The sequence below is a fragment of the Ursus maritimus genome, unplaced genomic scaffold (assembly GCF_017311325.1).
Source record: "Ursus maritimus isolate PB19 unplaced genomic scaffold, ASM1731132v1 scaffold_8, whole genome shotgun sequence".
NCBI classification, from domain to species: domain Eukaryota; kingdom Metazoa; phylum Chordata; class Mammalia; order Carnivora; family Ursidae; genus Ursus; species Ursus maritimus.
The window spans coordinates 18,875,669-18,887,942 of NW_024426996.1; the positions used below are offsets into that span (position 1 = coordinate 18,875,669).

At 43.1% G+C, this 12,274-nt stretch overlaps 1 protein-coding gene across 2 annotated transcripts in view; it reads left to right on the forward strand.

Moving 5' to 3' along the window:
• Positions 1 to 3,328: 3,328 nt before the first annotated feature.
• Positions 3,329 to 12,274, forward strand: part of PRKG2 (protein kinase cGMP-dependent 2) — an 81,947-nt gene continuing 73,001 nt past the window's right edge. For both annotated transcript variants that reach the window (XM_008693277.1, XM_008693278.1), the window contains exon 1: positions 3,329 to 3,861. In XM_008693277.1, the coding sequence (XP_008691499.1) occupies positions 3,401 to 3,861 (461 nt within the window). In that variant the 5' untranslated portion in view covers positions 3,329 to 3,400. The remainder of the gene's footprint in view (positions 3,862 to 12,274) is intronic.

Consider the following 12,274-nt stretch of genomic DNA (forward strand, 5'->3'; position numbering starts at 1 on the left):
GCTTGTGGAGTCCTTGCAGTCCTGGAACCCAGGCTAGGTCATTTATGAAGGCTTCTGGTCTCCATTTTAGGTGGGGCTTCTCTTATCAGGGAAGGTTGCCCAGGCTGTTCCACAATCATTTCTAAATGGAAGAGATAAGGCAGGAGAGTAAGGTTCCCTGCACCCCCGGGAATAACTGGCATCTTTAGAGACCTTTTGTCTGGAAGGCATCCAGCATGCTAGACTTTGTCCCACCCAGCAATGATCTCTTTGGGGACACTCAGTGCCCATCCCCAGCCACACGCTCTAAGAGCTACTTGGTGGCCTGCTGTGTGTCAAACATTATACAGGATACCTTATAACCATAGTCTGCATAATAACGCCATGAGCTGGATATAATTACACCCGTTTCCTAGATTGAAAAACAGGATTCTAAGTCATTTGTAGAAGCTCACACAGCCAGGAAAGGGCAGGTTGTCTTCCTACCCTGGCTGGCCTGACTCCATTGCTCATATGAAATTCTGATCTTCGTCTCCAAGCTCATTTCTTATTACATCATGTCTTGCCCTCTGATTCTAAGAATGACTCTAATAACCTGTAGTTGCTAGATCGATGGGCAACATCCTGTGTTGCTAACAATATATTCTCCTTGTGGCTAACAATACATTTTTGAGAAATAGCTTATCTATCTTAGTGACTAATATAGGAAACAGAGTGAATCTAATTAGGTTTGGTGAAGCCAAGCACTTGAAGCCTTGGCTTGAGGGACAACAAAATTTACATGAGTGAACAAACTAAGAAATCAGACTTAGTATTGAGCCATTCAGTAACTTACTTACATATCTTAAATTAGTTACTTGAAAGATGAGTTAATTTCACCCGTCTTTAGAATTCTAAATAGCTTGAAAGATTTACACAGCTTCTAAGCTGTCTTCATTAAAACCAGAGAAGAGTTGGTGTTTTGGGAGAATTTAACACCTGCCTAATTATGTTTCAAGTTTGTGAAATTATTGGATTGGAGCAGGATATTTTGAATACCATACATAGAGCAAAAGTGATTCTAAGGCTTTTCATATTTAGAATGCTGGAACTGTTTTCTCTGTCCAATGTGATTGCAAATTCATGGAGCTATGCCCCTGATCTAGTACACGACACTGAGTTAGGTCTTAGTAAACAATTGTTCTATGAATAAAGAATGAATTAGTTTAATGTTACGTTTAAAAGTTTTTGTGTTTACTTTTCTTTATAAGGCAACCCTTTTCCTCCGCCCACACCCCTTCTTCCCTTCTGCTTTGGTTGGGAATGCTTGTCCATGGACCCAAAATTATGTCTAGGAGATGGCCCACTGCAGGATGTTAAAAACTTGTGCACACATCAATTTCAGATACCTCTGGGAGCCCCCATCTCACGCCTGCGAAGCAGAATCACATTCAAGTTTATTCCTAGGTCCCAGTCTGACGTCGTCGTCTTCTTCTTCTTCTTCTTCTTCTTCTTCTTCTTCTTTTTTAAGATTTTATTTATTTGACAGAGACAGACACAGCGAGAGAGGGAACACAAGCAGGGGGAGTGGGAGAGGGAGAAGCAGGCCTCCCGCTGAGCAGGGAGCCCGATGCGGGGCTCGATCCCAGGACCCTGGGATCATGACCCAAGCCGAAGGCAGATGCTTAACGACTGAGCCACCCAGGCGCCCCTCCCCCCCCCAGTCTGACGTCTTCTGAATTGCTTATTTGGGTACAAGGGTGTCCAGGGCCACTTCTTTGAATTCTAGTCTCCTCAACCTTTTTATATATTCTTAATATATAAGAATAGTAAATGCTGCCCAGTCAAGAGAAACTTAAAGGTTAAACCTGCCACATCTCTGCGACATGGCATGGCAGTTCTCCCGAGGCTAATGTTTATTACTGACTACTTTGAACCTGAATTCTATGAGGAATATCTGGGTATTGCAAGATTACTTCTACAAGTCCATGTATTTTCTGTTTGTGCTGTCCATCCTAGGCGATGTGCATCGGCTATTTTGTTGCATCTGCTTGAGACTTAGAGGCTGTTTTACATCTTTCCATCTATGTCTTTATTGCTGCAGAGGTCATGATTATTCTGGGGGGAGGCTAGCGAAATCAGTCTGAGCATTTCATTTTTCTTGGAGTTTGAAATTTGGAGAGAGAGAGGGGCAAGTATGTGTGGCTTATGTAACTATAAAGTGTCATCTAGCTCTTCGGTATTACATAATGAGAGAGAATTTAAACTTAGTTTACAAGTGTTATAATGCTTCTTGAGTTATGGCTGTCAACAAGTACACAGGCGGAAGTATGAAGTTTAAAGAGGTAGCCTAAGAAGACTTAAACCTTACAGGAATTAAAGCAGTATTTTCCAAACTCACCCTTTCAAGTTTTCCTTTGTGGTTTTGTTCATGTGTGCTTATTATCTGCAGGGGATTTTTTAAAAATTTTAATTGAATTCATTCAGTATACCCGAATACCTAATTTATCTTCTACTTAAGCAATAACATCAACAAAATCAAAATTTTGTGGGGCCAATTATTTGTATTTATAAGGAATGTTAAAATAACACATAGCTTTGAGCAACAACAAGAAACCATTCTGAATCAATTAAAACCACCCTGATAATCCCGGTTTATGTGTCCCAGCCTGAGATCTGCTGGATTAGGGACTTACTTGGGGGCCTACATTGAGCATATTCTTAATAGGAAAAGAGCGGAGCCTTGCACCAAACATCATCGTTTTCCGACAACCTTGGCTTTAGGATATGAAGTAAAGGATGTCAGAGAGTCCCCATACCTCCGGTTTACTTTCTAGGAACTGCCACCCAGAACTTTTTAACCGTGAGCACCATCAGAAATACAAAACCTAGTAGGTACACGCAGCAGGAGGAAAGTGTTAATAAGGCAATAGCAACGTGCAGTGTCGTCCGGAGGAGGAATGCAGACGTGCTGTTTTCTAAATCAGGGGATAGTTTCCTGCTGTAACTGCACAGGGCGCTGAGAGAGTGGTGACATGACCCAGCCTCGGCTTCTGTAGCTGCTCGCTTGTGTGGCTTCTTGGCCCTGCTGACATCCAGTTTGCAGTTTTGTTGTGATGCTTTTGACAGCTGTCCAGGGAGACTGACTGGAGAGAACAGCAGGTAACTCGGGCCACTCATGCAGAATGCTTAGGTGTGACACCTGTGCCATCAAAGGGACAGGGGACAATGAAACCAAGTGCCAACTTATGGGAAGATAAAGGAAATCAGTCAATAGCTTTCCCTCTGGAAGCAGAGGGAATTTATTGCTTATCAAATAGTGATGACCGCTATGTTTCTATTTATGAAAGAGATTGGAACGAGGGGTGGCGGGGGCCGGGAGGTGGTGAAGCTCCACTAGGTAACTCCCAGTTCTCTGCCTCCTCCCAGGTCCTTGAGCAAAATGGGAAATGGTTCGGTGAAACCCAAACATTCCAAGCATCCGGATGGCCACCCCGGGAACCTCAGCACCCATGCGCTGCGGAGCAAGGTGACAGAGCTGGAGAGAGAGCTGAGGAGGAAGGACGCCGAGATCCAGGAGCGGGAGTACCACCTGAAGGAGCTGCGGGAACAGCTGTCCAAGCAGACCGTGGCCATTGCCGAGCTCACGGAGGAACTCCAGAGCAAGTGCATGCAGCTCAACAAGCTTCAGGATGTGGTGCACCTGCAGGGAGGAAGCCCGCTGCCCGCCTCTCCGGAGAAAGTGCCTCTTGAGGTCCACCGCAAGGCCTCGGGCCTGGTCTCCCTCCACAGCAGGAGGGGGGCGAAAGCCGGGGTGTCTGCCGAGCCAACAACCCGCACCTATGACCTCAATAAACCCCCAGAATTTTCTTTCGAGAAAGCAAGAGTCAGGAAGGACTCCAGGTAAGAAGTCCCCATGCTCTCTGGCTCCGAGAGTGTTACTATTGTGCAGGACTAGGGCGGTATTTTCTTAGGCCGCTTCCGTGGAAAAGAGAGAATAACCCTTGTGGATCTGGACACAGAGGGACTTCTAAAATGGGTCTGTTTTGGAAAAGGGTCCCCTTCGAAGCAGAACTTTTCTTTAAATCAGGAATGACGCTTTACCCGGTCTTTGGTTTGTGATAGGTATAACCGAGGAGCTGAGTTTATGAAAGTCATGTCCATTATCTCGAAAACCCTAGGGGAGTGCCAACGGAGTCTTCGGAAGTCTGCCCTTCTGTCTACAGGAGTGGACTTCAAAGTGTACACAAATCACAGTGAATTGTGAATATGTGTAGCCAAAACCGCTTGCTAGCACTTAGGCTGCAAGCATCGTGAAAAAGGAAGAAGTTGGACCCTCCGCGGGGGACGGATTCATTCATTCAGGTTGAGCGCCATGGGCCGCCCACCACTGTGATAGGCGCTAAGTGGATACTAGTGGGTAAATAGGCACAGAGCCTTTCTCATGGGGAGACAGACTACACAAAAACAGGTCGACATTGTGTAATTATTAATTGGGAGAAATGATATGATGGGGACCAACAGTATAGTGGTGGTGTCTGCGATTAGGGGGAGAGAAAGGCAACAGAATTGGAATTGTCCTGGAGGCCTGGCTGAGGAGGCCTGAGGCCCAAAGGAGGAAGAGAAGCATAGATGAGGTGGAAAGGACATTTCAGACAGAGGGAACAATGAAAAGTTAGAATTGATTTTGAAAATAAAGATTTTTACAAGAAATTATAAATGTTTATGACAGCATCCCTATATGTGCGCGCGTGTGTGTGTGTGTGTGTGTGCGCATGTTTCCTAACCAGGAGATTGACCAGAAACATCCCAAGTTAGGGTCTCTTTTCGGCATTATTTTTAAATGAATGAATATTTATTAGTTGAAATTAGATCTTTTGCCTTGATAATGTCTTGGCCGAGCCTGGATTTCTCTTGCAAAATGCAAGATTTGTGAATTTAAAACAAATTTTAACTTATTCATAAACACAAGTCATATAAATCAACATAAAACATCTGACTTAAACAAATAAATGATTAATTTTGACAACAGAATTGCAAAGGGAGGTTTAATTCATCAATTTGTTGACAGTCACATAGTGCGCGATCAATAAATATTTGCTAAGGAAACAAGTCATGCCGGGTTATTAATCATAATACTTTGCGGCTGAAAGAAATCTGATTAATATTAGAGTTCAGAAGAGTTTGTTGTAAGCTGAGAGTTTTATTATTAGTTGGTTTAGAAAGGTGTTATCTATTTCCTTTGCAAAAGTTATATTTATTTTTAATGGTGTGGATTTGTGCTTGTCTTACAAAAATTGGATTGATTTTGATATAACAGATATCTTCTCTCTTTTGATATAACAGAGATATATGCACATATAGTAATACTGCATATTACGTAGTATATTATTATATGTATGTAAGCACAGTATATTATTTACCCACAAAACAATCTTTCAAATAGGAATGTTCTTGTGTATCTGAGAGAAGCATCAGGGAATTTAATAGCAATTCATCGTCTTCGATCCTCTCCCTACATATTCTACCAGATTTCTCTTGAGCAAAAATTATGTTCAATTATTTTGTTCCAAAGACTTACCCATCTTGAGACAGAGCACCATTCTCCTGGTGTTAAGGAACTGAGCCATCCAAGATGAACAAATTCCTTTGTATAAATTTTTTTCTTTATTAACTCTATTATAATCAGGAAAAGAAAATCAGTAGTTAGATACAGTCTGTTTCTGGGCCAAACCACCTGTCTATAGTGAGTGGGACACAGGAGGGAAGACATTAGAGCTCTTGAATAAGGATTAGCAATGACTCCCGAATAAAGGCAAGCCATGGGTACAAGTCTACATTGAGGTCATGATGGGTTTTGGGTTGTTTTTTTTTTTTTAATGAATAAGTCCTGAACAGACAAAACTAGATCATTTCTGCCCTAATATTCACCCATATACTTTCATAAAGCTTTTTGGTTCTAAATTGAAAAAATTAATTAGAATTTGGGGCCCACTCTTTTTTCATTGATTGGTTTTCTGCCTCAGGTTCCCTTGCAGAAGTTTTTGCCTCAATTTTTCTTGCAATCTCCCTTGCAGATGTCTTTCTTCTTAAGTTTGAAATAACTGGCTAAACATAGATAGCTAATATCATCACGTCAGAGATTTAAAATTTTCCAATTTTTTAAAAAGTAGTCAGCATTACAAATCATTTTCCAGTTTGAAATAGTTCTAGTTTTAGAGAAAAGCCCCCAAGTAAACTTCAGATATTATTATATATCTTTTATACAGTCTATCAAAAATTTTGCAAGAAACAATTTCTAGAAGTTGGAGTATTAGAAAAGATGGAAGTATCATTAACTGATAAAAGAATGGCGTATAGCACTCATTGGTTTAGCTACTTTTCCAAGCAGTTACTGTTAGATAGTAGAGAATTTAAGGTATCCATCAAAATGGTTCCTTCATTTATTTTTAGGTTCTCATAACTTATTTGTTGAACTTTATTTATAAAGTTTCCTGGCTGAATTTATTTATTTATTTTTTTAGAGATTTTATTTATTTATTAGATGGAAATAGAGACAGCCAGCGAGAGAGGGAACACAAGCAGGGGGAGTGGGAGAGGAAGAAGCAGGCTCATAGCGGAAGAGCCTGATGTGGGGCTCGATCCCATAACGCCGGGATCACGCCCTGAGCCGAAGGCAGACGCTTAACCGCTGTGCCACCCAGGCGCCCCTCCTGGCTGAATTTATAACTGAATTTGTTCCTACTGATATGTGGCAACAACATTTTGGAGTCCCTCCCTCTACACTGAGTCTTCTTGTCAAAAAGATTGTCTCGGATGAGTACCAGACTTAACAGTGAGCAAGAAAGTGAGGGGAGATTCCCAGCCCTCCTGCAATCAACAGCATTAGGGATATATGATGTACAGACAGAAACCATAAAATAACATTGGGGGAATGACAGATTTGGAATTTGAAGGTTCAGATGCAGTAATTCATGAGAAACTGTCAAACCCATCCACAGTGCTCTGTGAGCTTGCTGGGGCCCCGTGCTCAAAGTTATTGTCAATGGCAAGTGAACGTCATCAGCTGCCAGGCAGCTCACTCCTGCCAGCTTTGTTGTCCTGTCCCCATCAAGTGTTCCCGTAGGGTTGGAGGGGGTAGCTTCAACTGTGTAGATGTACCTCCCTGGTTTAGGTGGAAGAACGTATATACTCTAACGGCATTGGGAAATTCTGAATTCAGTGCTGTTCAATAGAACTTTGTGCAGTGATGGTCATGTTCTATAATCTGTGTTGTTCAGTGCTGTAACCAATAGCAAAATGGCGCCGAGAGCCCTGGAAATAGTGCCACTGAGGAATGGAAATTTTATTTTAATTAACTATAAAATTAAATAGCCACGTGTGTCTAGTGGCTACTGTATTGGATATTGCGGTTCTAGATTATGTGTTATGCTTTAACGGAAGTAGAGTCGGCACACAATGTTACATTAGTTTTAGGTGTACAACATAGTGATTTGACACCCCTATAGGTAATGTCGTGCTCACCAGAAGTGTAGCTGCCGTCTATTGGCTCTACAGGACTATTACAATACCACTGACTATATCCTTACACGTACCTTTCATCCCTGTGACTTACTGTTTCCGGAACTGGAAGCCCCACTCCCCTTCACCCATCCCCACCCTCCTCCTTTTTGGCAACTACCAGTTTGTCCTTTGTATTTATGCATCTGTTTCTGTTTGTTTGTTCTGCTTTATTTTTTAGAGTCTACATATAAGTGAAATTATATGGTGTTTGTCTATCTCCATTGATTTATTTCACTTAGCACCATACCCTCTAGTTCCATCCGTGTTGTCATAAATGACAAAAATCTCATCCTTTTTTATGGTTGAGTAATGTTCACTGCACACAAATACACGACATCTTCTTTATCCAGTCACCCATTGATGGACACTTAGGTTGCTTTCATATATTGGCTCTTGTAAAAAATGCTGCAGCAAACATAGAGGTGTGCGTTTCTTTTCAAATCAGTGTTTTTATTTTCTTTGGGTAAATACCCAGTAGTGCAATTACCGAATTGTATGGTATTTCTACTTTAATGATTTGAGGAACCTCCATACTGTTTTCCATGGTGGTTGCACCAACTTACATTCCTACCAAGAGTGCACGAGGGTTCCCTTTTCTCCGCATCCTCACCAATACCTGTCATTTTCTGTCTATTTGATACTAGCCATTCTGACAGGTGTAAGGTGATATCTCCTGTGGCTTTGATTTGCATTTCTCTGATGATTAGTGATCTTAAACATCTTTTCTTGTGTCTGTTGGCCATTTGCAAGTCTTCTTTGGAAATAAATGATGTGTATTTGACTCAAACTGCTATTTCCTGAGATGGGAATTATGACCTAGGGAAGTTTGGCAAAACTATGTAGACAACATAGGACCTATGTTTGGTTCTAGGACAAAGCCACAGCAAATGAGAATGTGCCTGTCAGGCTGAGGTGGGCACAATGTGGGATCACTCTGAAACTGCCCCGAACCTGCAGTCTAGCATGGCCTTTTGGAGTGACTTGGCTTTGTGTCCACTGGCCATTTTTGATCTTCAGAGGCATACAACTATGTGGGCACATAGCCCGTTTCTATTACAGGTACTTAGCCTTACTGAAGTATCATAAATCATGATGAGTCAGAGCACTACAGTGTATCAACTGCTCTGATTTCTGATTTAAATTTATTATGGCAAACAGCCGAGGCTTTAGGGCTAGAAGAACCTTTACTGGAGAAGGGGGGAAACAGGTGTAGGGGAGTTGCAGTTGTCATGGTAAGTGACAGAGCTAAGATTAGAATCCAGGGTTCTTGACCTTGAAACCAGTTCTTTTCCTCTACAATCCTAATGTTTTCAGACCTCCCCGCAAGAATCAATTCCTCAAGTCAAACAGTTTGGGCACCAGTCTGCCTTGTTTTGCATGCTTTATTGATTGGTAGGAAGAACGATGGTGCTTCCTGGCTTCTTCCAAGCAGAGTTGAGCAGAGCTTACCCACTGCATCAATGTTCACCAAGTTCTGGATCCTCAGCGCTCAGGTCTGTGTGATACAGGGAATGGGTTTGGTCCACCTGAGAACACAGACTGTGATATCTATGGAGGGGCGTGAATAGGTTCCCAAATGAGTACAGTGCTCCTCAAGGCTGAGAACTGAATATCAGTGGCAAAGGAGGGCGAGGAAGAGTTCAGACAGCGTTTCTGGCCATGTCTGACCTGCCTCGAGCACCAAGACAACCATGTATTCAGAGGTCAGACCTTTCACTGAAATTAAATTTTCTGTTTATGTAGACATTGTTTAGCAAACTTCAGCATTGGCAGAGCAAAATTACAAGCTCATGCTGACTGTCTGGTGGAACAGAGGCAAATTAATCAGAGACATCTGGCAAGTTGCTAGTATGACTGCCTTTCACTAAGAACGCAAAAACTATCATTTGAAACTATTGTTCTTCCCTGAAAGGGAAGGATAAAACAAAGACTTGCCATCTGACTTCAGATGTTGACTCTAGTTTTAGGAAGGACAATTAGTTTCATTTGTCACTCCCACCCCAGGAGCAGAGTAGGTAAGAGTGGAAAATGCTGGTGCGTCATCCATGTAAATACTATCTACATCAAGGGACCGAGAAAGAGTATGGTTGTTATCATTTGTGTTTCCTTTCTTTTTTTTTTTTTTTTTTTAAAGATTTTATTTATTTATGTGACAGAGAGACAGCCAGCGAGAGAGGGAACACAGCAGGGGGAGTGGGAGAGGAAGAAGCAGGCTCCCAGCAGAGGAGCCCGACGTGGGACTCGATCCCGGTACGCCGGGATCACGCCCTGAGCCGAAGGCAGACGCCCTAACGACTGCGCTACCCAGGCGCCCCTGTGTTTCCTTTCTGAAGCAGATCCTAGCATGCGAATGTACATTACAGAAATGTAGCTGCTTTGTTGGACAGAAGTATTCATACGGAATAACCAGTAAAAGTAAAAATAATAGTATTTTTATACCACTAATTATGTGCTGGGCACTGTTCTGAATGCTTCACAAATACTGAATTATTTAATTCTCACAACAAACCTGTACTACTGATAGTATTATTTTCACCCCCGTTCTATAGACGAGGAAACGGAGACATGCAAAATTAAATAACTTGCCCAAGATTACACAGCTCTTAATAGCAGAACCAGGATTCAAAACCAGAAACCCTGCTCTCTCAAGTCTCTTCTAATAACTCCTATATACCACTTCTCCAAGATGAAAATCGCAGTTTAGTTGGGAAACCTTGTAAAAAAATGAAATATATAATTAGAAATGGATGCTTTTCTAATGCTTTGGTTTTGTATATTACAAACCGCTCCCGGCTATTATTTCTCCCTGAAAATTATGCTTCCAGAAAGTGCGGCCCTGTTATCAGTTTGCACTCGAGGAACATTTGCTGGGGAAGGGAGGGAAAGAAACTTTTTTTTTTTTTACTTCCTTGAAATCATGACTTAGATATTGCTATTTGAGAGGTTCTGTACCTATATTTCACATAATAGATTATTAAAAATTTGAAGGAGCCCATGTACCGACTTTTACTTATCAGTTGGATAGTTGATAGTTAAAAAATTTGTACTATAATTGCCTTCACTTGAGTCTTCCAAAAAGCAGAAAATGAAACTCCCTATATAAGGAAAGAAAGAAGAGAAGGTCCAACTGAGTGGTGATCTGATAGCCAGGAGCTATGGGTGAAGCGGCTGGGTGGTGTGTCTGCTGTAAGTGGTCAGAATGTTTGAGAACAGCGGTTATGTTTCTCAGCAGTGGTGTACACTGAGACACTCCGATCAGACCCAAGCTGCACAGCTACCTGTTATCTCATGGAGGCAGGAGACTTGCCTGTTGAGGCAGGAGGTGCTTTTCCATGGCGCCAGAGAAGGTGAAATGAAAGCTCAGGGTCATTCAACAGTTTGCCCAAGGTTGTGGTGTTGGTAGTTCCCCGCACCAGGGTTCAAATCTACATCTGCCTGATGCCAAGTGCGGGTTCTCCACCACGGTGCAGACAGGCAGCCCCTATAGGGGGTGTAGCCTGCAGTGTGAATGGCTCCCCTTGGACGTGTGCGTGGGGAGGGTGGGGCTGTTTAAAAAAGGGGGGGATAGGTAAGGAGCACAGACAAGTTAAGGAGCCTGCCTAGAATTAGAGAACATCTTGGTGACGTTACAGAGGTTTAGGCAGACTTTCTGATTCCTGGCCCCGGTCCCTCTCACTTCTGGCCTCTGACTTGTCTTCTTTCTCTCCAGGAGCCAAAGGCCCTGGCCCCCCTCCCCGTGCACCCACACCCGGGTCCTCTCTCAGCTTCTCACATGGTCTTCTGCTTGGTTTATAGCCGCACTTTGCTCCTTCTCACTTTATCTTCAAATCTTCCGGTCCGCCAGTTGCCAGGTGTTAGGGAAAATGTTTCATTCAGCCTCGGAAAACACTCGGCACCCGAGGCCTCTCTGCGGTGAACAGTCCAGAGTCCAAGCTGGTGGACGTGCCCAGTGGCCTCCGAGACGTGCCTCCGCTGGGGGTCCACGAGCGGGAGAGTCCTAGCGCACCCCAGGCTGTTCTTAGACTCCACGAAGCCAATAGCCCTGGCTAGCGGCTATGCAGTGTCCAAGATGTCCTTCAGTCCTCAGGTCAACAGCTTCGACTCGACAGCTAGTTATTGAATACTGAATTTCTTAATCAGCTAAGCTCATTCTTTAACTTTGTTTTCTTCCTCTTCTGCTTCCCCTTTCTGTATGTCTCCCTGTCTCCTCTCTCCCGTTTTTTCACATACACTTTTCTTTGGTTCCCTCCTCGTTTTCCTCCATTCTCAATATCAGACCAGTCAGTGGCCACTAGTACCAATTCCAAGTACCTATAACCAGCTAGGCACACTGCAGTATGACCTAGGTTAGAGTTCTCTCATTTAGTTTCACAGTCAACCTGCTGGCTAATTATTGTTGTCTGAGGCTCAGCAGGTAGAGTAACTAGCCCGGGGTCACCATTCGCAGTGCCTCGAGCTCTGTGACCTCCCCTGGATGTCAAGACAGCTGCCACTTAATCGGAGCCACTCTGAAACCTACCCTTGTTTTATTTTACTTGCTGTGATATTAATTTATACGATATTTATTGTAGTTCGTGGGTCTGCTGGACTGCACGTAGGTTCCTCTAGATGAATTTAGCAGTGCTGGCTTTGAACCACTGTCCTGGAGGCCAGAGAGGAGCCTCCAGCTCCCCTCACTTACATCTTCTAAGTGTCTTCTGAAATGGGCTACTCTGTTCTGACCCAGTTTTTCCTTACAGACATGGCATGCCTT